The sequence below is a fragment of the Benincasa hispida genome, unplaced genomic scaffold, assembly GCF_009727055.1.
Source record: "Benincasa hispida cultivar B227 unplaced genomic scaffold, ASM972705v1 Contig712, whole genome shotgun sequence".
NCBI lineage: Eukaryota > Viridiplantae > Streptophyta > Magnoliopsida > Cucurbitales > Cucurbitaceae > Benincasa > Benincasa hispida.
In genome coordinates this window covers 234,149-262,048 of record NW_024065056.1, presented here as the reverse complement: position 1 = coordinate 262,048, position 27,900 = coordinate 234,149, and the positions used below count along the sequence as shown (strand labels likewise).

General features: G+C 38.1%; 1 protein-coding gene across 3 annotated transcripts; it reads left to right on the top strand.

Moving 5' to 3' along the window:
• On the top strand, positions 1 to 27,561 carry LOC120069968 (E3 ubiquitin-protein ligase PRT1). 3 transcript variants are annotated; one of them, XR_005479730.1, is made up of 8 exons: positions 1 to 344; positions 1,767 to 1,795; positions 1,891 to 2,070; positions 3,949 to 4,272; positions 4,461 to 4,664; positions 5,302 to 5,396; positions 23,834 to 24,024; positions 26,711 to 26,846. XR_005479730.1 is itself a non-coding variant. In XM_039021813.1 (7 exons), the coding sequence occupies exons 1-7, from the start codon at positions 172 to 174 to the stop codon at positions 27,089 to 27,091; spliced, it is 1,386 nt and encodes a 461-aa protein (XP_038877741.1). In that variant the 5' UTR covers positions 7 to 171; the 3' UTR covers positions 27,092 to 27,561. The 3 variants fall into 3 exon arrangements, 2 of the variants coding, with proteins under 2 accessions (XP_038877741.1, XP_038877742.1); XM_039021813.1 differs by lacking the exon at positions 23,834 to 24,024 and having other exon boundaries at positions 7 to 344; positions 26,711 to 27,561; XM_039021814.1 differs by lacking the exons at positions 1 to 344; positions 1,767 to 1,795; positions 1,891 to 2,070; positions 23,834 to 24,024 and adding an exon at positions 2,421 to 2,574 and having other exon boundaries at positions 26,711 to 27,561.
• The last annotated feature ends 339 nt before the right edge of the window (positions 27,562 to 27,900 follow it).

Here is a 27,900-nt window from a genome sequence, read left to right as displayed (position 1 = left end):
GGGATTGTTCTTGGCTTCGTAACATAATCTTTGAATGTTGAAAGGGAGTAATGAATCATGATTATGATTTTGATTTGGAGATTTTGATTTTGGTTGGTTACCGACTTAGCGTACAGAGTAATTACAGGCTGCCATTTGATTGTAGTCTATTTATCAGAATCTACCATTTTCATGTATCTCTCTCTTCACCGCTTTTTCTTCTCTCTCCTTCGATTCCCCTGCCAATTTTTCAGAACATTCACCTCTCCCACCATCTCCACAACCTTGTCAATGGCGGATTCTCAGATGCTTGACGATGTGGACGCCGACGACATTCCTCACGCATTCCTCTGCGGTGTCTGCCTGTCAGTTCTCTTTCTCTCTTTTCTTTCACTTTGATTTCTATGTGTTGGAATGATTTGCGATTGTTGGTTACTCGTTGCTTTATTTTAAACGTTTTTGTTGGAATGATGTGTTCGACTGAAGTTTCGTATTCTAAGCTTTAGGATTTTTGTTTCTTTGATTCTAATGCTGTTCGATGTTTGGTTGTATCCATGTGCGTGTCTTGTTTTGTTTTGATGTTCTATCGATGAGGTTAGGAATTGGAATAATCAATTATTCTCAATGGCTTCCCTGCCCCGAAATTTGCCGAGCTAATGATTTCTTGTTTTGGGTCATCTTCGATTTGTGATGTGCCCATATGTAATAGCTACGTTGTGTATTTTACATTTTCAATGTATATCCCCTTTAAAAGTGGCAAGGCCTTCAGGAAGGCTATCCTTATCAAAGGTTGTTTTTCTCAAAATCCCAGTTTGGGAAGCCTAGTGTTTTTCTGTATACTTGAATTTAGGGGTGGTTCATAGCCCTATTTCTTGTTTGGACCAAAAGCCACCCGGGTGGGTTGATAAATTACAGAATTGGACAAAATGTACTGGTCGTTGTCTTTTCATTTTGTTTAGGCATTGTTGTCATCTCTTAAATCCAAAATAAACATTCATTCTAAATTGTTGAGTTGGGGTTGACTGTTTTTCAGTTAATCTTTCAATAATCTGATGTCGGGGTCCCACATCGACTAATCCGGAAACTCATGGCTACCCTAAGGCTCCGACACGAGAGACATCAAATATTTTTCTTCTTATTAAGCTCACTTCAAGCTGGTTTGCACACTCACTGAAGTCATTGTAAACTTTAGAATCTGTTGACTTGTTGTTGACTATTCTTTAGCTTTTGAATCATTGATCACATCATAGAGTGGGACATTGCCTTTGGAATTTGTTCATGTTCAATACCATGATAAAGTGTAGGAATGACTTCAAATAACTAAAGAATGGTCAATATCAAGTCGGCACTTTTTAAGATCTCAGTAATGACTTCAAACAAGCATTGACAAGTTTGACAAGCTTTTTTCACTTCTATTGCCAAATAGTGGAGGTTCTTTTCTATTGCGTACTTATTTGTACCTGAATTATGACAAATAAATGTTTATATACTAGGCAATTTGTATAGCAGGCGTAGTTGGGAATAAAAAAAAGAATATTTTGTAAATTATTTAACTTCTTAGAGATGCATATCCAATGGGACCACAGTTTAAACTGGGTTTTCCTGGATTTTGGAGTAAAGTTAAACTTTGTATTGAGCATTACATGATCATGAGGTAATGGCTTATAGTATTATTAGAAACGAGAAACAAAAACCGGGACACTTGCACGGAGGTTTTTTATCTGTTGTTACTATTATTTGTCTTCATCAGTTCCTTCTGGCTAATTTAAGTTAGTTGTGAATTGCAGGGATCTTCTCTACAAGCCGATAGTGCTCTGTGAGTATAGTTAGATGCTGACTATAATTTTTTTTTTTTTTTTTTTTTTTGGGAGGTGTCATCCTTTTATTCACTTTTGTTTTCTTCTATCCCAGCTTGTGGTCATATTTCATGTTTTTGGTGCGTGCACAAATCCATGAATGGTTTCCGTGAGTCCCACTGTCCAATCTGTAGGCATCCATATTATCACTTTCCAACCATTTGTGAGATGCTTCACCAATTGATCCTGAAGATTTATCCTGCAGTGTATAAGAAAAGGGAAAATCAAATACTAGGTGAGCTTTCTATTGTGTGCTGTTATCATGAATGTGCTAATGTCTGCCATGGCTGCAATAATGGCTGTTAAATACAAACATCTCAATGAGATACATATCGTATGAGCTGAGGTGTAATTGTTTTAGCCGTGAATCTGTTAGGTATCTACTCCGTCTGCACTCAGTAAAACCCAACAAAGAATAGAGCAAAAGACAGGGGAAGTCGATCCCTGTTTCGATGATATATTAAAATTTGATTCCCTCCACAAGTTATCAACGATATCAAAGTTGCTAAGCCAAAATAACACAAAGAAATGACAATGAGAATAGAAAAGATAAGAACAACCGCAAAACATCTTTCATGTTTTTGGTGTGTGCACAAATCCATGAATGGTTTTTGTGAGTCCCACTGCCCAATCTGTAGGCATCCATATTATCACTTTTCAACCATTTGTGAGATGCTTCACCAACTGATCCTGAAGATTTATCCTGCAGCGTATAAGAAAAGGGAAAATCAAATACTAGGTGAGCGTTCTATTGTATGCTGTTATCACTAATGTGCTAATGTCTGCCATGGCTGTTAAAAACAAACATCTCAAGGAGATGCATATCGTATGAGCTGAGGTGTAATTGTTTTAGCCGTGAATCTGTTAGGTATCTACTCCATCTGCACTCAGTAAAACCCAACAAAGAATAGAGCAAAAAACAGGGGAAGTCGATCCCTGTTTCGATGATATATTAAAATTTGATTTCTTCCACAAGTTATCAACGATATCAAAGTTGCTAAGCCAAAATAACACAAAGAAATGACAATGAGAATAGAAAAGATATGAATAACCACAAAACGCTTACACTTTCGTGAGAGCTGGAAATTCTCTCCAAACTTTCAGCCTTCAGCCAAATTCTTTTCTGCCTCACACTGAAACCCAAAATCCTACAAAAACCCTCTAAGCAGTCCCCACCTACATGGAACACAGCTTCTTTCGCCTAATTATCCACTTGTCCTCTGTGCATTTCGTCTAATTTCCTTCTAAGTATATGTGTAGTGGATGATGGTCTGTTCACTCAATGAAAAACATGAATTATTGAGGACTCAAATGATCGATCTACCTTATTGGTAGATGGAAACCAAGGCATAATTGTACTTATTATCTCTACTGCCTGGTGATTTGTTATGGTGATTTACTAATTGTGTAACCTACATAACTCATGAGAGTGCAACAACAAAATGAGGTAGGGAGTGCAATCAGTGATCGTGAAGAAATATAAACAATTGAAGAAGCATTGATCTGATGGTTGATCCAGTCGAGCTGTTACTTTTTGGAGAAGAAGAATATAAAACACTGGATTGAAATAAAAATAAACCCAGTCAATGTCAAAACTCAATAATATTTGCCATCTTGACCACAGATGGAAGTGAAATGAGTGTACATAGATTTAAAATGCATACCTCTTTTTCAGCGGCTTATCTATTTAATATACCTGCTCTTCCATTGACAAAAATGCTAGTGTCCTTGTTGTATTCCTTGATTAATTTAATAATTTATAAGATATATCTTATCTTCCCTCTTTCATATTATTTATTAATTATTTTTTTTTATCAATGATTATAATGTTTCATCGTGAAAAAAATAATTTAGAACGCTAATGATACATTATTTTATGCATTTTATGTTAAATATTAATTGTGTTGAAATACACGTAAATCTCGAACATATGATTTAATTAGTGGAACTATGTTCATGAAAATGATATTTTCTTAATGTCGGTTCAGCAAATGAATAATCATTCATTGTTGATTTTCTTTGAGTTTTTTGGTAGATTTATTTAAACCTTTTACCTTATTTCTGCACCTTTCTACTTTACTGTTTTATCCATTTAAATAATTTTCATTTTCAGAAGAGGAAAGGAAAATTGGCTTTTTCTCTCCACAATTTGATTCCCTTGCATGTGGCTCCCAAGCTGGTATAAAAGTGGAACACTTGGAAGATTCTGCTAACGGTGAGCTGAACACAATTACAAAAAATGATGACGTTGTTACTGAGTTAATATTAGAAGAAACTTCTGAAGTTGTTAGCTCTAGTTCCGTTAAAAGCCTCAATTCTCTTCAAGATCCTTGTGCTCAAAAGACTCAAAACCAGGAGAAGATTTCAGTTGCTGATGTGCTATGTCAAGCGTGCACCCAATTGCTCTTCCGACCTGTGGTTCTTAACTGTGGCCATGGTATATATGATCTTTTTTCATCCATGTTTGAGCTTGCATTCTATTTTATCTTCAATTTTCTAGGAAAAGTATTTGTTTAACTATCGGGGTTATTTCAATTTTCAACTTTAATACCATTCCTAATATATCTCGACTCCAATGCTAAAAACAAGAAGGTTTCAATAGAACTTATTTTCTTATGTTTACAGCATTTTGTGAGAGTTGTATCAACTCGCAAGTTGAGACACTCGAGTGTCAAGTTTGTCAGTTTGTGCAACCAAGGGGATTTCCAAATGTCTGTTTGGAGCTTGATCAGTTTTTGAAGGAACAATTTCCTGAAGAATATAGCCTCCGAAGAGACTCAATTCAACTTGTCCTAGCCAAAAGTATCAAGCATGACAGTCCAATTTCCTGTATGTTTATTTACACTTGCTTAATTAGTCGTTTTTAATATTGTGGCATTTGTGTTCTTTGATTAATCTATTATTGGTGCTTTTATTAGTGCTTGCTATTCGTTTCATTCTGCTTCTCCTTTTTCTTTCTTACTTTCTAGTTCATGTATTTATTGCACTTTTGTTTGTGCTCAGCTTGTGCGGGCTGAAGGTAGTTTTAGCTGTCCAAAATATGTAATTGTTAGAGATTGTAGGAAAATTTCTTTGTGAAATGAAATCATTTTGAATAGCATGTTGTATCCATTTATTTCTGGTATTTCTATATAATCTTTGAAGTGATGGAATTTACTTTGTTTCAAAGCTTACCTGTGTTTTTAGGTCCATTTATTTGAAAGCAGAGCTGCTCGGCTACCATCCATGCTTTATTCATTTATTTTATATTGGTAATTTCAGGAAAACAAGATACTGTACACATGTAGGAATTTTAAAATGATGGTTTTATTTACAATTTTATTCTTCAATCCTTTGTAAGGGTAGAAATGTACTTATAATACTTGATGCCGGATTGTTGCTCTACAATATTGTAAATGATTCATTAATACAAAACTAGTCTGTATAACATCAGTTTGGTTTATTTACGTTTATTATTTGCTTCCAGGTTCCAATGAAGAGGGTAAAAAGGGAAAGGATCTACCAAGATGGGGTGAAGTTGCTTCTAAAGTGCATTATGGAGTTGGCTGTGATTCTTGTGGGGTAATTTCCTTATATTTCCACCATTTTTATCATGCTGTCAATGTGGTGTAGCGTAAAGAATAGAAGGAGAGAGATCTCCAATAATAAAATTAAAGTCTTTATCATGAATCAAAAGTTATCAATACTAGAAGACAATCCCGATTTTTAGACATTTGGAAGGCAAACTAATCCTAATCCTAATAAATCAAAAAAACTAATCCTAATTCTAATGAACCAAGGAAACTAATCCTTATCTTAATCAATCAAGGAAACTTATCCTAGTCCTACTAATCAATTAAGGAAACTTATCCTTGATGCTCGGCTTGAACAAGGCTCTAGCTTTTAGCCTCGACATTTACTCCTCCCTTGAAGAAGTTCATGTCTATGTGAAAATGGGTTGAGGATTAAAGTCTTTAGCCTTATATAATGATTAGATAGATAATATTAATTTGCTTCCATTTTCTTCCATTTTCCGTTTAAATTGTGACAATTTGAACCTTTACTACTCGATAAAATTTACACTATAAGTCAATCCTAATCATCGATAGTAGTAAGGTTAAAGATATCCTTTTTGAATTTTAAGTAGCAATTGACAGGTTTTTGGTTTAGGATTTTTTGTTTGTTTGTTAATTTTTTGTTTTTAATAATACTTTTATGACTATTACGTTCAACAATACTTGGACATACCAATTAAGGATTTCAAGAATATTTTAATCAAGTTTGAAGCTTACACCTCTTTAGGAGGAGTCTTTAGCCTTTTCACACATTGCTTATTGTTTGAGATTTTTGTTGTTGAAGATAAAACCCAAACAAAAAATGGAATAATATGAAATATAAGTGATAGAACTGCAATATAACCATTTCAGATTGAAAGGTATGCTCTCTCCTCTCTCTTTTCTCCCCTCTCCTTTTTCCCTCCTCCGATCGTAGTTCCGGCGTTTACTCTTCTTGCTCATCAGTTTTCAAACCTTGTTAGCATTTGTGTTTTTGCTAAGATGGAAGTCGAAAGCTGTAAAGTTCTAAACTCCTTCTACTGCATCTGGTTCGAAAATGGCTTCTTTCAAATTGAGGACGTGGAGGTTCAAAAGACCTTGACAATAACGAAAACTCAATTGATATGGTTTATGGACCCCATCTCAGATCTAGATGTGCTGTATGGCCGGCAACAGGGGGTTGCTCATTCATCCATGTCCTTTTGGGCTATAAAGCACCGAAACTCTTAAGATGGCGAAGTGCCGGTGTCGGAAAAGTGTTGGACACCGACACGCTGCCGACATGTGTCCGACATGCCAGCTGGCGTGTCGGGTATTTTATTATTATTTTTTAAATTTCCGACACGCCCCGACACGGTTGGACACGGTTGGACAGGGCTGCGACACGTTCAGGACATGTCACCTGCAAAATTAGAATGAAAAAACAAGGAAACTGCCATTTTTAAGCCTAAAAGCCCATCCCAAAATCTTGTAATAACAGCCTAGTCCAAAAATTAGCTTTTAGGGTTATTGTGTTTTTTCTTTTAATTTCTCAAAATCTCAAATCAGATTCCACTTCTGCCCAGCCTTCATTCCATTCCTTAAACCTTCTAGCCAACAATATCCATACCTCCACGCCCAAAACCTTCATTCCTTTGACCTTCCACGCCCAAATGCACTCCATGAAGTCGGCCACACCTCCACACCCAAAACTCCACGCCCAAACGCACTCCACGATAGTCGGCCACACCTCCACGGCCAAACCTCCGTTAGTCATTGGACGGTTAGTCATCTTATGACTTATGACATTGGACCATTAGTCATCTTATCTATTATCATTATTTTCATGAATTGTATGGTTGTTAATGATGTATTTAAATGGAATATTTCACAATGTGTTTATTGCACGACATATATTTAATTTTTTTAATAAAAAAACGTGTCCCTGACGTGTCGTGTCCTACTTTTTTGAAAATCGGCGTGTCGCCGTATCGGTGTCGCCGTGTCGCTGTCTGTGTTTCTTAGCTTTCGGGAGACTCACAACAAGGGTGGCACTCTTTCCTCAAGATACTAAATGGCTTCCAAATGAAACATGAGTATATGGAATGGCTAAAGAGTCATTCTTCTGTCTTGAGCCCCCAATTGCAATACTCACAAGTCCCGAAGGAGAGCTCATCTCAACCACAGAGAGCAAGCTACGCTGATAAGGTGAAGTCAACAAGTTCCACAAGCTCCTCTGTTTTAGGAAGGGAAAAACAGAGCAATAAGAACAATAAGGAAAAGGGCAGCTGAAAGCCTCTGTTTTGACATCAGAAAAACAGAGCACAAGATCATACTGGGTGCAAAAAAACAGTTTTTAAAAAAGATTTCGATAATTTTTGAGGATCATTTCAAGGCTGTTCGTCTTTGACGAATGGTAAGAGATTTCCAAAGTCCTGAAGTTTTTCTTCCAAACCAAATTAATCATTAACCCGTTGTTTGAAGACAATGCATTGATCAAATTGGATCAAGGATCATTGGGGGAGTTCATCAAGAGCCTGGGAAAATGGCAGCAAATAGGATCGTATCATTTAATGTATGAAAAATGGAACAAGTTTAAACACAGTTGGCCATTGAAAATAAAAGGTTTTGGAGGGTGGTTAAAGATTAAGAATCTTCCTCTGGATTATTGGTGCAGAAAAACCTTTGAAGCAATAGGAGACCACTTTGGAGGATTAGGAAACATAGCAGCAGAGTCACTCAATCTAATCAATTGTTCCGAAGCTCAGATACAAGTTAAAAGCAATCTTTGTGGTTTTATGCCGGCTACAATAGAAGTTATAGATATCTCTAGACACAACATATTGTTAAATTTTGGTGATATCAAAAGTCTTGATCCTCCAGCCATTACTAAAGACCGACTATTAATGAAGGACTTTTCCAATCCTATAGTCTTACAGAGAATCAAACAAGTCATGATTGATGAAGTGGATGAGATTTGTAATTTAACTAGTTTGGATTATTTGAACTCAATTTAAATGACTCCTTCATACTCAAGAAATCCTTTTGGCACGATAAATCAGAAAGTTCAAAATTTATTGATTCCACCCGTACCGGAGAAGACGACCTCCCCCACCTCGAAAGACCAATCGATTCGACCAACATTAGATGATAGTGTGAACACAACTAGACAAGACGAAGAGTCACAATTAAAGAAGAGAGAGAAGGAAACCAGCGCCAACTGTGCAAATTTAAAATGGGCATCCCAAGCATCCCTTGATAATAATTGCAAAGAGAAAACGGTAGCTGAAGAAACACATGATATTCTACGCCAGATTTCTCAAAAGACGGAGACTACAAACAACTTTTCTGTTCCCCTAGAAGACAGAATTGATCAAGCAAGGAAAAGCAGTTATCCTAAAAAGTTTCCAGCTAGCACTTCAAACAAATCCCCTCTATCCCTAGCTCCTCGTCCAGTATCCAAAAAGCATTCAAAATTATTTAAGCCGTTCCCCAGACACTTTACAAGAAAACAAACCTCCTTCATCAACTCCTGGTCACTAATTGTGAATCCGGACTTATTAGAATCCTATTGTATCAAAACCCAATTACCTGATGCACAAAACAAGAGGTCAGATCATACTTTGTTTAATAAAAAAAATTTCAACAATCTGATTTTACAATCCCAGGCTCTAACGTTCATTTTGTGCGAGATATTCCGGATTGCAATGTAAAAAAGAATCAACTGAACGTCGTCTTGATGATGCAAAGTCGAGGGGATCCGAGTGTCGAAAAAAATTGGTTTAGGTAAATATCTAATGCGCTCCCTGTCATGTTGACTATTATCCAAAATCAAGTAAGGAAGTCCTTTGCTTGACTTGGCTGGCGTGCATTATACCTACACCCTTTGCAGACCTTGCTTGAAAATCGAGAGAAAACGGATTAGTTAGAGCTAGCAGAGGCTAGAGCTGCATATGATCCATTAGTGGCAGAGCCAGATGCACACTCCAATCAAGATTCAGACAGTGAATCAATAGTAGTGCGAGCAGCGAAGAATTTGATAATATTGATGCTGAAGACTCACAGAAGGAAGAAGAGTTTTTGAATAATCCAGACATAGACATTGGTGATTTATTCTGGGAAGATAATATTGCGGAAGCGGAACCAACTAGATTCTCAACTATTCAACCCATAAAAAAGGAAAAAGTTCCTTAAAACCTGCTTTCAATAACAGAAGCCTGTGATATCACATTTGGTTAGCTACCAAAATCAGGGATTCAAATTAGAGTGCTTAACTGTTGATAAAATGAAAATCCTTTCATGGAACACAAGGATACGACAATTTCAACATCATGCCTTTCATGGAACACAAGAGGACTTGGAGATCCAGTAAAAAGGATGACAATTAGAAATCTTATAAAAAAAATTAATCCCGATATGGTACTATTACAAGAAACCAAAAGGGAGGTTTTCAACATGAAGTTCATCAAATCCTTATGGAGCTCGAAAGAGATTGGATGGGTTAACACAAAGGCATTTGGAAGATTAGGGGCATCCTAACAATATGGGATGAAAGCAAAGTAACAGTCACTGAAGTATTGAAAGGAGGTTACTCACTGTCTGTTGAATGCAGAACAATTTGCAAACAAGTTTGTTGGATCACAAACGTCTATGGCCCAACTGATTATAGGGAAAGAAAACATATCTGGCCGGAGCCATCCTCTTTATCTGACTACTCTACTGATCCATGGTGTATTGGTGGTGATTTTTGATGAAAAAGAGAATCAAGAAAGAACACAGTTTACGTGGAAAACCCTAGAATAGGGAGAAAAAACCACGATAGAGACTTATTTTTTATTATTGTTCTGATACACAGAATACAAAGGAACAGACTAAATAAATAGACAATGGGAAACCCTAGGTGCATAAGAAATTATAAAAATGCCCCTAGGTTAGCAGGCTATTTTCGACACTCCCCCTCAAGTTGGGGCGTAAATATCAATAAGGCACAACTTGCTGACACAATAATCAAAGCTTTGTCTGAGCAACCCCTTTGTGAGCACATCTACAACTTGCTGACTTGAAGGAACATAGGAAATGCATATGCTTCTGTTGTCCAGTCTCTCCTTGATGAAATGTCTATCAATTTCGACATGTTTGGTTCTATCATGCTGAACTGGATTATTTGCAATACTTATTGCTGCCTTATCGTCACAAAATAGTTTCATCGCAAGCTCATTGTCTTGATGAAGATTTGACAACACTTTCATCAACTAGATTTCTTCACATATCCCTAAATTCATAGCCTTGTATTCAGCCTCATCGCTACTTTTGGCCACAACTCCCTGTTTTTTACTTCTCCAAGTCACTAGATTACCCCAGACAAAATTGCAATACCCAAATGTTGACTTTCTATCAACAACAGACCTTGCCCTGTCAGAATTGGTGTAAGCTTCAATGCATCGTTTATCGGACTTTCTGAACATCAAGCCCTTACCAGGAGTTCCCTTCAAATATCGTAGAATGCGCTCAATTGCTGTCATATGTTCCTTTAGCCTGCATAAGCTGACTGACAACGCTAACTGCATAGGATATATCAGGTCTCGTGTGAGATAGGTAGATCAATTTCCTAACCAATCTCTAATACCTTTCTTTGTTGACAGGGACATTGTTACCTGTATTACTAAGCTTTGAATTATACTCTACCTGGGTGTCAACAGGTTTACATCCAATCATACCTGTCTCTTTGAGTGAGTCAACAGTGTACTTCCGTTGAGACACTGAAATCCCTTCTTTTGACCGAGCCACTTCCATTCCGAGGAAATACCTCAACTTTCCAACGTCTTTAATCTCGAACTCTTTGGCCATTTTTTCTTTAAATCTCATAATCTCAGCATCATCGTCACCAGATAGCACAATATCATCGACATAAACAACGAGAACTGCAATCTTCCTTGAAGTTGACTTGTTTATAAATAGTGTGTGATCCGAGTGTCGTTGAGTATACCTTTGTCCTTTGACAAAAGTGGTGAATCTATCAAACCAAGTCCTCGGGGATTGTTTCAACCTATATAGAGACTTCCTCAGTCAGCACACTTGGTGTTTGAATTGATTCTCGAAATCGGGGGAGGACTCATGTAGACTTCCTCTTCAAGTTCTCCATTGAGGAATGCATTCTTTACATCTAGTTGATGAAGAGACCAATCCTTGTTCACAACAACGGACAATAATACCCGGATAGTATTAAGCTTGGCCACGGTGAAGAACATCTCAGAGTAATCCACTCCAAAGGTTTGAGTAAAGCCTTTGGCAACTAGCCTGGCCTTGTATCGGTCAATCGTTCCATCAGACTTATACTTTATAGAAAAACCCATTTGCATCCAACTGTTTTGTGCCTTTTGGGTAGAACCACCTGATCCCATGTCCCGTTTTTCTCAAGAGCCCTCATTTCTTCCATAACTACAGCCTTCCATTGAGGAGTTTCCATTGCAACATATATGCTACTTGGTACCATCACTGTATCTAGCTGGTGGTAAGGGCTTGAACTCGGGTGATAGGTTACTGTACATCATGTAACTGTGCATAGGGTACTTTGTACATGATCGAGTGCCTTTTTTCAGGGCTATAGGGAGATCAAGAGATGCATCACGATCTTCCATCCTGTCAAGTTTCCCACTGTGATTGGTTGTCTGCTCAACGGGGGTTTCACCTTCAGAGGTACCCTCCATATCATCATTTTCTGGAATTATTTCCTTATTATTATTTTCAGCTGTCTCTGCCATGGTTCCCTTGGCGGTACTATCAGCACCTTCTTTGTCGTTTTTCTTTCTACCATCGTCAGTCTCAGCACAAGGATCAATAACATTAGTTTCGGTAATACACATAGCTGATGCTGGGTTTGACTCATGGACCGGAGCCGGAGATACGACGGGTGGTAATGCTTATACCCACGTTGGTGGAGAGGATACCCAACAAAGACACTTTTCAACACAAGGGGTGAATTCGTTGCGATTTGGACCATGGGAATGAACAAAGCAACATAACCAAATACCCGGAGTGGTACATTTGAGATCAAACGAGTGGTTGGATATGACTCTTTAAAACAATCCAATGGATTGTGAAAGTTAAGGACGTGAGAAGGCATGCGATTGATTAGGTGAGCGGCAGTGAGAATAGCATCCTCCCATAGGTAGGACGGAAGAGATGTGGACAACATCAAGGAACGGGCGACTTCCACCAAATGACAATTTTTCCCATCGGCTACTCGCATTCTGTTGAGGGGTATAGACACACGAACTTTGGTGGATAATTCTTTTAGAGGTGAGGAAGTCCCGGAAAGAGGCGTTAAAAAACTCCCGCCCATTGTCATTTCTCGGAATTCCAATTTTTGCGTTAAATTGGGTTTCTACAATAGTGTAGAATTGCTGGAATACTGACGACACCTTGGACTTATCAGTGAGAAGAAAGACCCAAGTAAACCGAGTGTGGTCGTCTATAAAGGTGACAAACCTGCGTTTTCCTGTGGAGGTGGTAGTTGATGAGGGACTCCAGACGTCACTGTGAACTACGGTGAAGGGTCTGGACAGTTTGTAAGGCTGAGAATGAAAGGAGACACGACTCTGTTTGGCCCGAATACAAACATCACAGTTTAAAGAAGATATATTAATATTTTTTTGAAAAGGAAACGAGTCTCTTTATTCATTAAGAAAATGAATCGAGACTAATGCTCAATTTACAAGGAATTCGTAAGGATCAGCAGGTGCACCCAGGCATCTCAACTAGGTTGACACCCCTTTAGCACCCCTCATCACATCCTAACTCTAGAAAGCCTTGAAAATAAGCAATACATGAATTGATAAAAAGAAGAACTGAAAAATCATTACAAAAGACAACCAAAGACGACTAAAAACAAAACATGAGAACTTCAGAAAGCTGGAGAAAGGAAGGTGTGCCAATTTTGACTGATTTCCTGGCTGGAATATGCTGCATAGGCTTTTGAGAGGGAGCACCATAGTGATGCTTTCAACTTGGCAGCTTCAAATCTTGAGAACCACGGGGTTTCCTTGTCTTGGAAGACTCTTTGGTTCCGTTCAAACCATAATTCAGATAGAACATCCTTGACAGCATTGACCCACAGAATCTGGTGCGATTTCTTGACAGCTGGCCCTATCAACAACTGCTGCACATTTAGGCTAAATTCTGCTCCAAAGGACCAACTCAAATTGAAGATATTGAAGAGCGAGAACCAGCAACTTTGTGCATAAAACGCAGTTAAAAAAAAGGTGTTGTTGGTCTTCCCCATTCTCCTTACACAAAACACATATTGGGGGAGAGAAAATGAGAGGCAAGCTTCTTTTGCAGCACACTTGAGCAGTTTAGGGACCCAAAAACCATTATCCAAAGGACTATGTTTATTCTCCTTGGGCTTTTTGATTTCCAAAGAGCTTCAAGAAGTAGAGGATCCATTCGGGGGGCTTTGCAAAGAAAGTTGGATAAGGATTTGACCGAGAAGGATCCATTGGTTTCCAAAGACCAAAACCTTGAATCCGGGCAATCTTGCACCTTTAGGCTAGAGATGAGGCTTAACAATTCTTGAAAATCTGAAATCTCTTCATCTTTTAAGTGCCTCCTAAAAGAGATGTTCCAAGAGTTGATGGTGTGGTCCCAATGCTCTCTCACAGAGTCATTTGAATGAGTGGCCAATCTATATAATCTAGAAAATCTAGATGAAAGGGGAAGATTGCCCACCCAAGTATCTAACCAAAAGCCAATATTAAGCCCATTGCCCAAGACAAACATAGACAGATTTTCCACTATCAACCAAGCTCTTGAAATGCTGATCCATGGGCTTCTAAGGCAGCCCACTGCTTTACCGGAAGTGTGATCTCTTGAAATGCTACTGCTATGTATACTTTTGACCACTCTACACCCAAAAGGAAGAGCTTTCCAGCTGGAATCTCCAGCCCCATTTTGCTAAAAGAGCTAGGTTTTTCTCTTTTAAGCCACCCAAACCGAGGCCACCTTCTTCATAAGATTTGGACACAAGTTCCCATTTGGCTAAATGATTTAGTTTGCCCCCTTTGTGGCCTTCCCAAAAGAAATTCCTCAATGTTCTTTCTAAGATTTGCAACACTTTATTAGGAATCAAGAAGGTAGACATGTAATAAGTGGGGAGGTTTGAGAGTACCGACTTACAAAGGTTGCTCTACCTCCTCTTGAAATGTTGTATCTTCTCCATTTATCAAGAGTTCTTTGAATTTTATCAATAACAGGCTGCCAGAAATCAGTCTTCTTCGGATAACCTCCCAAAGGAAGTCCTAAATAGAGAAAGGGAAGTTGCTCTGCTTTACAATTGAACTTTTCTGCCCACTTATCCAGCATGTCTTGGTCAATGTTTATACCACAAAGGGATAATTTCTCCCAATTAATTTTCTGTCCAGAACACCATTCAAAGAGGTCAAGAGTAGCTCGAAGAGATTCTAACATATCATCATCATATTTACAAAAAATAAGGGTGTCATCGGGAAATTGCAAAATAGAAACGTGGACTTGATCTTTTCCAACCAAAAAACTTTCAAAGCGATTTTTCTCATGCAACCGGTTGATTAAGGCATTTAAGACTTCTCCCACAAGGATGAAGAGGAAAGGAGAAAGGGGGTCTCCTTGCCTAATTCCTCTAGATGCCACTATCCTTCCACGAGGCCTTCCATTGATAAAGATGGAAAATTTTGGATTGGTGATGCATCCCAAAATCCAAGATATCCATTTTGAGCTGAAATTCTTTCCAATTAGGACTTTTTCAAGGAATGACCAGTTCACTCTATCAAATGCTTTCTCCAAATCAAGCTTTAGAAGCCATCCTTTCTTCCCTTTCGATCTATAGTCCTCGACTGCTTCATTTGCAATTAGGATGGGGTCTAGGATCTGTCTTCCTTCGATAAATGCACTTTGAGTGGGGGGCAATTATGCTTGGCATGATCCTTTTTAGCCTCTCCGCTAGGACCTTTGCTATTATCTTGTACAAGAGGGTGGTGAGACTAATTGGTCTGAAATTTTTGACTTTCACTGCATCAGTAATATTGTGAAACAAATGTGGAAATAGATATTTCATGTATTGTAAATTCGGATACCCTAAGCGAAAATGCCACAACATAAAATTATTCTCAGAAGTAGAAAAATTTAAAGAAACGAAACTGGTCTTATAATCATCCTTAGAGGAAGTATCATCTGTTAGGAAGTAGAGCCCCCTATCGTGTCGGGCAGTGCCAATCATCGTCCTGAGCTCAAATCCTGAAATAAAACAGAGTCGGTAAAAAAAATGCCTGACAACTCAGATCTCTTGTAATTTTACTGATAGATAATAAATTATACGAAATTTTAGGAACATGCAATACATCACCAGTACCAAACCCTCAAACGGAGAAAGATGGCCTTTCCTTGGAACAGGAGCAAACGATCCATATACAATTCTAATCCATTCATTACCAGCACTGGGACAGTATGAAAGAAATTGATCAGATGAGCCAGTAAGATGATCTGTAGTCCCTTGAGTCAACAATCCAAGTTTTTTTTACCATTAATACTAATAAGGCCAAAAGATTGAACCGTACCTGATTGCACAATAGCACTTATCCCAATTGCACTTAAATTGATCTTACTATCAGTCAGAGGTTGATGCTAGGGATTCTCATTTGTCGAGTCACTCACTCGAGCACATCCAGGGTTTGACTTGTCATGTGACTGACGATGTCTACTGTTTGGAAGTCACCCATGTAGCTTCCAACATTGCTCTTTTGTATGCCACTTTTTGCAGTGCTCACAGACAGGAGGGGGTTTCTTATTGCCATCAGAGCCGAATGATTTTGTAGCAAAGGCTGCAACATTAGTTGAAGTAATAACTAGGTTGTTCATAGCACTCGATCTGTCCTCTTTCAGCTGTATTTCTGAACATACCTCTATGAGAGAGGGTATAGGGCGTTGGCCCAATATTCGACTTCGAACAACATTGAATTTAGAGTTTAACCCAGCTAAGAAGTTATAGACTCGATCAACTTCCTCAATCTTTAAATATTGAGCCCCATCTTGTGTGCAATTCCAGACGATTTCTCGACACAGGTCCATCTCTTGCCATAACATGGACAGTTTATTAAAATAAGACGTTACATCTATGGTCCCTTGTTTGCAATCGTGGACATGCTTGCGTAGAGTGTATAACCGTTTTGCATTCTGCCTTTTTGAGTAAAGTTTCTGCAAAGCATCCCAAATATCCTTGGCGGTTGTAGCGTAAAGTAATGGTCTGTTAATTTGGGGTTCCATACTGTTAACAAGAACTGACCGTAACAAGGAATTTTCCCCTTTCCAGATACGTTCTTGAGGATCACCCGGTTCAGGTTTTGGTATCTCCCCCGTCAAGTATCCAAATGTATGTCTCCCCTCCAATGCCATTCTGATTGATTGTGACCAGGAAAAATAATTCTAGCCATTCAACTTTTATTCAACGACGAACCCTACAGAATTTTCAATCGAGTCAGACAAATAATTTGTATTGGGTAAAACAGAGAAAGAGTTTACCGGATTCTCAGAGTAGATCGGTAGGTTGGCAGAGAAATCTGGTTGTGGATTTGTGTCAAGAATTGTTCCGAAGTCTGCTATTTGTTGTTGGAGATAGGCAAAACGACGTCGAAGCTCACTAGGGCATTGGGCCGCGTCACTACTGCTTGGTGCGGCTGGACCTTTTTGTTCAACGGGTAGAGGCATGGTCACGGACGATTGGGATTGGAAGGAGTCAGCCGCGGGAACCCAACTTCGATCATCGACTGGCGCGAAAGGGAGCTGCGAACGGCCGCCGGCTGGAGCTGTCACGAACGGAGGTTGCGACCGAAGTGAACCCACCGCGTAACCCTGGAATTGACCGTCGGCTGGGCTTGGCACGTGCGGAAGCTGCGAACGAGAAGGTCTAGCCACGAACTCTGGGTATTGCTCATCGGCTGGGCTCGACGCAATCTACTGAAGAACGACTCTGATCGGCTGGGCTGGGCTTCGGTCATTGGTTGATGCTCCAATCTAGGATGGAGGAGTTGGCTGGTGGAACCAGTTGAGGCAATGCGGCTTGGAGGTAGCGCTCGACGACTGCCTGAATGGTTGCTATGATATCGACGTTTATGGCTCCACCGATTCCCATGAAGGCTGCTGAAGAAAATTGTGGTTGATTCTCGTCAATGACGGCTAGGGTTTCGTCCCCTTGCTCTGATACCATAATGAAAAAGAGAATCGAGAAAGAACATACAGTTTGCGTGGAAAACCCTAGAATAGGGAGAAAAATCACAATAAGGACTTATTTTTTTATTATTGTTCTGATACATAGAATATAAGGGAACAGACCAAATAAATAGACAATGGGAAACCCTAGGTGCATAAGAAATTACAAAATCGCCCCTATGTTAACAGGCTATTTTCAACCATTTTTATGTAACTAGATGGCTTCAAGATAGATTCCCAGTTGGAAGAATGACAAAGGGTATGAAAAAATTTAACATTTTCATTTAGGCTAATAGCTTGATGGAAATTCCTTTTTCCAACGGAAGATTCACATGGGTGAGAGACAATAATGTGGCTTCACGCTCAGTTATAGATCGATTCTTTGTTTCGAAGGAATGGGATGAAATCTTTGAAAACACAAGACTGTCAAGACAGGTTCGGTTATTCTCTTAACCATTTCCCTCTTTTATTGGAAGCTGGAGCATTTGAATGGAGGCCTTCTCCATTCCGCTTTTGCAACAGTTGGCTGCACAACAAAGACTGTCGCTGGTTAATTGAAAGAACATCGAGTACATTCCACTCTCAAGGCTGGGTTGGTTGTGTAATATCTTCGAAGCTGAGAAAATTAAAAACAATGTTGAAAGAATGTTCTACGCTGTTGAAAGTTAGATCCACATGAGGTGTGTAATGCATAGCTAAAAAAACGCCAGTAACTATCTGAATGACTAAACAAAGACCTGCTAACGGACTAGGACAAAAAGAAACGAAGTGACTTAGACAAATTTCTTTGTGGCCAAAGTCGTGATGATGTGGCAAGCGGTGCCAAACAAAATACGGGCGCTACTGCTGGCGACTCCACTGGGGAGGTGAACCAGAGGAAGGCAACCCTCGCCCTTTCCGGAGTATTTGGTTTGTGTTCAGCGGGGCGCTACAAATTAGAGAAGAAAGTTACCAAGTTAATGAGAAAATAGAAAAGAAAAGAAGAGAAGAGTACATTCTTGAGGAATTAGAAAGAATGGAAATAGTCGATGAAGACTTTGAAAGCACTGATATTGACCTGAACTTAAGGCTGTCCTTAAAAGCAGATCTACTGGAAATTCTCAAAGCAGAGGAAATTCTCAAAATAGAGGAAAGGAATCTGTTACAAAAAAGTAAACTCAACTGGTTAAAGCTAGGGGATGAGATCACCAATTTTTTCCATCGGTTTCTAGCGGCAAAGAAGAGGAGGAATCTGATTTCAGAGCTCTTAAACGATCAAGGCACTCCAACCAAATCCTTCCGGGAGATTGAAGAGATGATTTTGAATTTTTACGATCAAGGCTTAATACCGTTACTGTTTGATTGGACCAAGGTAACAACAGCCTAGAATATCAGTCTAACAGCCTGGTTTTCAGAAGAAGAAATAAGATATGCCTTGAAGAATCTTGGAAAGAACAAAGCTCTGGGGCTTGACGGATATATAGTTGAATTTTTCATAAAATTCTGGAAATACTTCTTAGGGGATTTCAAGCAGCTCTTTGGAGAATTCTATGGAAATGGGAAGCTGAATGCTTGTGTCAAGGAGAATTTCATATGCTTAATTCCAAAGAAAGAAGATGTGGTTTTGGTCAAAGACTTTAGACCCATTAGTCTCACCACCTTTAACATACAAAATTGTGGCAAAAGCCTTAGCCGAGCGACTAAAGAAAATTATGCATGATATCATAGCACCCACTCGAAGTGCCTTCACGAAAGGAAGGAAAATCTTAGATCCGATTCTCATAGCCAATGAAGTAGTCGAAGATTATAGAGCTACAAGGAAAAGTGGGTGGATTCTCAAATTAGACATGGAGAAAGCATTTGATTGGGTGGATTGGACTTTTCTTGAAAAGGTCCTAATTGGAAATTTTTTTGATGCAAAATGGATAACATGGATGATGGGCTGTATCACAAATCCAAGATTCTCTATATTCATTAATAGAAGACCAAGAGGCCAAATTATAGCTTTAAGGGGTGTTCGTCAAGGGGATCCTCTATCAACCTTCCTTTTCCTTTTGATAAGTGAAGTATTGAGCTTGTTAATAGCAAGGCTTCATGAAAAAGGCTTATTTGAAGGTTTTCTGGTTGGGAAGGAAAAAGGTTCATGTGTCTATCTTACAATTCGTGGATGATACCATGGTTTTTTGCAAATATGATGTACAAATGCTTGATAATATGAGGAAAATCATAGAATTATTTGAATGGTGCTCGGGGCAAAAAGTAAATCGAGAAAAATCAGTGTTAATTGGAGTTATTTTAGACGATCAAACAGTTATCACAGCAGTTGCAAGACTGAATTGCAAAGTAGGCAAATTGCCTTCCACATACTTTGGATTACCCTTGGGAGGCTATCCAAAGCAAGTCTCCTTTTGGCAACCGGTCATTGACAAAATACAAACCAAGCCGGACAAATGGAAAAGGTACAATCTATCAAGAGGGGGAAGAGCAACACTCTGTGAGTCCATTCTTTCTAATTTACCCACTTACTACATGTCCTTATTCCTCATGCTGGAAAAGGTAGCTAATTCAATAGATCGATTGATGAGAAATTTCTTTTGGGAAGGGCACAAAGGGGGTAAAATTAATCATTTGATAAAATGGGAGATAGTCTCTCGAAATCAAAAGGATGGTGGATTGGGACTTGGTGGGCTAAAAAAGAAAAACTTGGCATTACTTGCCAAATGGGGTTGGAGATTACTTTAATGAAGAAGATTCTTTTGGCACCAAGTTATTGGAAGCATTCATGGAAAGGACTTTTTTATTTGGCACACCGCAGGAAAAGTTAATTTAACTCTTAGAAGTCCTTGGATTAGCATTTCAAGAGCATGGGTTAAAGTTTTGACGCCTTAGCACTTCAGAAACTTGGAAATGACAACAGAATCAGATTTTGGTTGGATTCTTGAGCAGACAAACTGCCTCTAAATGTACTCTTACCCAAAAATATTTAAGATTGCTCTCAATCCACAAGGATCAGTAGCAGAACATTGGGATTTCACTCATTCTTTATGGTAAGTGGTCCTTATAAGACTCTTGAAAGAAGATGAACTAGAGGAATTTCAGGGTCTTATTGGGTGGATCTCAAGGAAAAAGGTGATAGACAGCCTTGATTCTCGATTCTGGTTGCTAGAATCAGGGTACTTTTTCGGTCAAATCATTGGCTAATCATCTCCAAATCTCATCCCTGCTGGAAAAAGACTTAGAAAAGGCAATTTGGAAGACCAAGAATCCGCGCCGGGTTAATATTATGATTTTTGGATCCTTACATTCTATCAAAAGGGACTTCTTTGGAATGGGGATCCTGCAAATAGGGGTGCAAGGAAAAATTGGAAAACTGAAAAAACTACTTAAACCGACCAAAACTGCTTGTCGGTCGGGCCAAAACCGTTCGGTTTGGCAGTTTGGGTTTGAAAATTAAAAAACCAAAATTTTTGGATGGGTTTTAACAAATAACAAATCAAATTAAATCGAACCGGCTGATAGTAGAAATATAATAAACTTCAGATAGCCAAAAGCGTGAGGTTAGTGTAGTTGGTTAAAAGGTGTAACTCTAACACCTTGTGTTCTGAGTTCAAGACGTGGGGTTTGCAAAGTTTTATTTTGGTGATTTGATCCTCAATTGTTACTCACACGGCCCATTCAATCCATTGTTAGTGTTCCTCTCCAGCAGAGATGGAAAAACTGGATTGAGGCCCAACCCACATTATTCTCCTGCCTGATAGCAAAACGGTGAACCGCTGATTTGACCAAACCAGCGGTTGGTTAGTTTGGATGGTTCGATTTAAACCTATATGCAGTTTGGTTCAATTTCTTATATTTCTCAATAAATTTGACAGTTTGGTTTCAGTTTTACACACAAACCGAGCCGGACCAAATTTATTACACCCCTACCTGCAGAAGACGCTTCTTGGCTGAAAAGGCCTTTTGAGGAGGAGGTAGGGGGTGCCCAGAAGTATTCTTGTCAAATGGCTTTAGCAGTGAATTCCATAAAAGAACTTGGTAAATCAAATATGAGTTTTGTCTTGTTCCAATATTCACGAACACCCATCTTAATTCTTACCTATTGGAGAACTTCATTTTCTCAATTAAGAAGGCGCTGGAGTTGAAGATTATCGGCCAACTACTAGATTTATGGGATTTAGATGACAGGTTCCAAGGTGCTCATTGAGAGGTTTCAAAAAGTTCTTAGTATTATGATATCAAGAAATCAGATAGCATTAATGGACAGGAGGCAAATTGTGGATTCAATCCTAATCAACGAGGTAGTTGATGAAAGAAGAAAATTGCAGATAAAGGGATGGCTTTTCTGGATTGAATTGAAAGCATATGATACTGCGGATTGGGTATTGTTAATTACAGGGTTGGGGAGAAACGGTTATGGAAACCGGTGCTGATGTGATATATGGATGCATTTCAAATTTTAAATTCCAGGCCTTCTGAATGTTAAGCTAATAGTAAGTATCGTGACATCTAGCAAGCTGTGAGATAAGGAGGTCCATTATCCTTGTACTTCTCTTTTTGATATTTTAGGGTGTTTTAAGCAAATTTACTGATAGTGGCTTTGAGCGGGGACTACTAGGAGAATATCGAGTTGGAAAGGATATATCTCTCACCATGCATTTGTGGATGATACTATTTTATTTTGTGATACTGATAGAATCCAGATAGGTAACTTGTTTTGTATGTTAACTGTTAAGGCTATATGAATATATCTTGGGCTTAAAAGTTAATCATATAACATCCTTAGTGTCTGTTAGTCTGTTATAAACTATAAAGCACCGACACTCCTAAGATGGCGAAGTGTTGGTGTCGGACACCGACACGCCCCAACACGTCGCCAACACGTGTCCGACATGCTAGAGCGTGTCAGATATTTTATTTTATTTTTTTAATTTCTGACACGCCCCGACACGGCTGGACACAGCTACGACACGTTCAGGACACGACACCTGCAATATTAGAATGAAAAAACAAGGAAACGACCATTTTTAAGCCCAAAACCTTATAATATAGCCTAACCCAAAAATTAGCTTTTAAGATTATTGTGTTTTTTCTTTTAATTTCTCAAAATCTCAAATTAGATTCCACTTCTGCCTAGCCTTCATTCCATTCCTTCGACCTTCCAGCCAACAATCTCCACACCTCCGTGCCCAAAAGCACTCCACGCCCAAAACCTTCATTCCTTCGACCTTCCACGCCCAAACGCACTCCACGAAGTCGGCCACACCTCCACACCCAAAACTCCACGGCCAGACGCACTCCACGACAGTCGGCCACACCTCCACGACCAAACCTCTATTAGTCATTAGACCGTTAGTCATCTTATGACTTATGGCATTGGACCGTTAGTCATCTTATCTATTATCATCATTTTCATGAATTGTATGGTTGTTAACAGTCTTTAAATGGAATATTTCACAATGTGTTTATTGCACGGCATATATTTAATTTTTAAATAAGAAAAAAGTGTCACCGACGTGTCGTGTCCTACTTTTTGGAAAATCGACGTGTTGCCGTGTCGATATCGCCATGTCGCATGTCGGTGTCCGTGCTTCTTAAGTTATAAACATGGAAACAAGTGAAATTAAGAAGTTGGATGATGAGTTGGGATGTACTCAAAGTGTACTTCCTATATCTCAGCTGGATGTGCATTGGGGGATAATCCTAGAATGATGGTGCCTTGGAACTGGTAAGAGAGAGGGTGCGAACAAAACTTAATGACTGGAAAGAACTGTTGGCTATGAAAGGTGGTCATTTTACTTTCACTGAAGCAATCTTTAGCTATAACTTACCTGCCTATTACTTGTTCGTTTTCAAGTTGGCCAGGTGGCACTTATCCTAATATGAGAACTGTGGGACTTCTTGAGGGGAGCCAAAAAAGAAGAAAGATTGGGCGTCCTAGATAGGTGGGGTGTTATTTTCTTATTTATAAAATTGAGTTGGTGGTTGATAGTCTTAGACAGAATGTTATGGGACAATTTTCATCCTTCAGTGTTGACATGGGACACCAAACCTTTTGGAAAAGAGAGATGGATTGGTGCGGGTTTCTGATTCTTTTGAAGACAGGCTTGGAGTCTAATGGCTAGACGGAACCCAGAGAATGGGGGTTGAAAATTTTTAAAGGTATTTAGAATTGCTAATTGTGTGCAACTGGATAGAGGGAAAGGTAGGACAATTAGGATCTTCCCTCTACAGACCTTTATTTCAGTAAGATCGCTCTTTCTAAGCTTGTAGGTAAAATATTCAGTTCGGTTGAGGAGATTGCTTCAGCTTTATGGAAAGGGGAGGTGCCTCACAAAGCAACCTTCTTTGCTTGGACAGTTGATCATGAAGGAGTTAATGCTAGTGATAAAAGTTTGAAGAAGATGCTCGAAACCAAGCTTCTGCTTTATAAAGATGATTAGGAGTTGATGGAGGTTGAAAAGGTAGATAATTGTTTCTCATAAAAAAAAAAAAAAAGAAAGAAAAGAAATGTTAGAAAATAGTATAATTCAGTTAATTTTAGTTTAGCTATTAATTTTAAATCAATTAGTGCTTAATTAGTAGTTTGGATTTATTTATTTATTTATTTTTTATTAATGTTACTGAAAGGCTATATATAGCCACTCTTATAACTGTAACGGAGCTTTTGAATATTATTGGAATAGAATTTTGTTCTTAGTGAGTGTTCTATCGACCTTATAGATGGATTTCTCTTATTTAACCATGAATTTGGTCTAATCTCAAATCTGCTGGCATTAATTGATATTAGAGCTCTTAAGTGTTCTACGGCCACGTCCATATTCATCAACACACCTTCATCATACTCCATCTAAACATTCTGAACCATCCAAACCAAAAAGTTTTAAAAAAACCACACTCATCCGATTTGTAGCTAATGAACTTAGAAAACTTTGTAAAAGATTAGATGTTCTCTATATACCCTTTCAAACTCTTACCAAATCAGTCAAATGAAATACAAGGCTAGAGACTACGAATACGAGGGTGGAGATGAAGTAGACGACAGTTATGGAGAAGTGAATATGATGACATTGAAGAAATCAAAGAAGACAATGCTGATATAATAAACATAACTGTAGAATAAGACATTAGGAATGACGAGGAAGTTGAAGAAAAGGAAAACAAAGGTGATGACAGTTTCGGAGAAGGGCACACCACACCAGATGTTGCAGGAACGTTGGAGAGGTTAACCTTCTTGGCTTCATCAAAGAGGTTTGTTTTGCTGCTGTGGAGCCGCAGGACACTGCAGTCTCTTTGAAGGATGTTGATTTGTTGGAGGGGGACGCTTATGCCGTTGCAGCTTCATTGAAGGAGCATTTACTCACCGCTGCAAAATCGTGGAAGAAGGCATCGACTGCTTCTGCCACGTTGTTGACGAAAGAGGGTGGCTGGCAGTTCCCATTGATGAGGAAAGTCAAAAAAGGAAGAGGGGGGAACTTTGGTCTGTTTTAATAGAAGCCCTAAATCCAATTAAGATTAATAAAGACCTTAATTACAATTCACATGGAGCAAGTCCACCTATTAGTTTGGTTTGATATAGGTGCTATTTGGTTTTGCCTTTTTGGTTTATGGTTTTTTGTTTTTTGAAAATTAAGTTCATAAACACTATATCTACCTATTAATTTCTTTGTTTTATTATCTACTTTTTAGGAATGTTTTTAAACTTCAAGCCAAGTTGAGAAAAAAAAAAGTAGTTTTTTGAAAACTTGTTTTTGTTTTTGGAATCTAGCTATGAAAAGGAAATGGTGAGAAAACAAACAAGCATAATTATTGAAAACCATAAACCAAAAACAAAAAAGTAATCAACCAGACCTTAGTTATTTATTTATGTTATTGTAAGGCTATAAATAGCCACTTGTAGATTTGTAATGGAGTGTTTTTTCTACTTTTTCCCTTTTTTTTCTTAAATTTTTATGTAAAAGAAACCGTAAGATTTTATTGATTAAATGAAATAATAAAATGATGAAATTCTTTACAATGGATTACAAAAAACATATCCAATTAGTCATGAGAGTAGATATATTATAATAACAAAAGTGGCTCAATTCACTCCAATTTAGCTATAAGTGGTTAATAGAAGGAACAAATGATTGGATATTATGTTCCTTTTCTGGGAAGATATGGTAGTTGCACTCCAACCAAATAGACCATATACATACTCGAATGAAGTTCAGCCAAAGGATCTTTTTCTCCTTCTTGAAAGGGGGTGTCCGCTGAACATAAGAGGTAGAATGTCTTGTTTGAATATTTAATGAAGTTTTTGAATATTATTGAAATAGAACTTCATTTTAGGGAGTGTTCTCCCAATCATAGGGATGGATTTCCCTTATTTAGCAATCAGCAACGGATTTGGCCCTAATATGATCAAATCCGGAGTTAGTCAGATCACCTCTTATTTCTTTGTCCCATTAGTCTGAAATGTTGGCATGTTCTCCCATGAATTCCCGATTGCTCTCTGGTCTTAAACCAAGGGTAAAACAGAGCCCAACTCCAATGCTATTTGAACATTTGCTGAGAAAGGAAAGGAAAATATGCTGTGTGCGCCATTTGGGTGGCTTGAAGTAATAATGGGCTTAATGAAAAGGAAAGGGATTGCAAGTGTTTGACTTGACTTGGTTTCGTTTTGTGTTCATTTTCCAATTATTTTTGTACTTAGCCTCCTTTTGTTCATTACCCTAAGTCAAGTGTTTGACTTGACTTAGTGTATGTTTGGTAGTGATTTTAAAATTATCAAAATCATTTTTGTCATATCCAAAATCACTCCAAAATTAATTTAATTTAATTTTACATTTATAAAATATAACTTTCATCTCAACGATTAAAGTCATGTTTCAGAATGATTTTGAAAATGCTAAAAGTGATTTTAACTATTTAGAATCACTCCCAAACATACCCGTAGTATACCTCATAAAATAGTTGCATTTCATACACCGCGGACTTGATGAATAGATTTATGGAGATTACTCAAACAGATAGCCTCAAATGGCCTATAGCTCTTCTGTCTGAATTGAAAATGGGGTCCAGATATTGAAACTAGTTTGCAGATTAGAATTTGATTGCCAAGTGATCACTTTGTTACTGACAGTAGTATTCTCTTAACATACACTGCAGATGTATCCCATCATTGGCGATAGATACAAGTGCAAGGATTGTCTTGAGGAAATAGGTTTTGACCTCTGTGGTGACTGCTACAATACACGTTCAAAGCGTCCTGGTCGGTTCAACCAGCAACATAGACCAGAGCACAAGTTTCAGCTTGTACGTCCTCAAATGTTTCATAATATGAGGTTGGGGGTAGTGACTGAAATGTTAGAGGAAGGTACTACAACCTTTATTATTGGTAATGATGAAGGTTCGGATAGCTCGGATGACATAGGTGCTATTCTCGAATTATCTAGTGATGCTCGTGAGAGTGATGAGGACGATTCCGATGTTGATGGTAGAACTCAGACAAACTCCAATGACAATAGACCTGATCAAAATTACTGTTAACCTACTTAAAATGTTAAAATGTCTGGACTCGAAATACGACATTGTTCCGTATGAGGTTTCCACTCTGGTTTTCGGAACACGATTTCTTTCTCTAGTGTCTGGATGATCCATAAACTGAAATTTCTATGTTTGTTCCAGGCCAGATGAAAAAAGAGGCATAAAAAACTTCACATCTATGTACAGAAAAGGGTCCCCTAATCTTCAAAATTTAGCTGCTTCCTCTTCCTCTCGAATATGTATGGACAATGCAGAGGCAGCTGAGGCTAGTTTCTTGTTAAATAGCAACAGCCAACTTGTAGTATATATGGTGGACATTCATAAACATTTTCTGAGCAAACTTGGAAAGTGAGATTTTATTTTTGTTTGTAGTGTTCTTGCACCAATAGTTTATCTCTCTGTTGATGCACAGGCAACATAAATATTTTACATCTTTTAAAGTTATATTATATATTCAGATGATTAATTGATTATGTTGTTTGGATTAAAATTTCAATTTAGTTCCTAATATTTTAGAAGTTTCAACTTTTATCTTTATGCATCGATTTGTTTAAATAATCAAGTTTTCATGAACATACAATTTAGTAGAAGTATTCATTTATTATTATTATTTTTTTTTTGTAGTCATGATAGTTAAATGTTTTATTAAAATCATTCATAGTTACCAAATTATATAGTTAATTTAAATGTGACTTAAAAGTTGGATTATGATAAAATTCCATCTTCATTAATTTATTTTTATAATTAATTCAGGAATATTGCCTTTAATTATGTTAATTACTCAGTATTAAAAGTGTTGAAATCTACTAAAG

Excerpts from the sequence above, each read along its gene's own strand:
- LOC120069968 (XM_039021813.1), top strand. The coding sequence starts at position 172 with ATGTATCTCTCTCTTCACCGCTTTTTCTTCTCTCTCCTTCGATTCCCC. Across the intron at positions 2,071-3,948 it reads AAGGGAAAATCAAATACTAG|AAGAGGAAAGGAAAATTGGC; the intron begins GTGAGCTTTCTA and ends TTTCATTTTCAG. Across the intron at positions 4,665-5,301 it reads GCATGACAGTCCAATTTCCT|GTTCCAATGAAGAGGGTAAA; the intron begins GTATGTTTATTT and ends ATTTGCTTCCAG.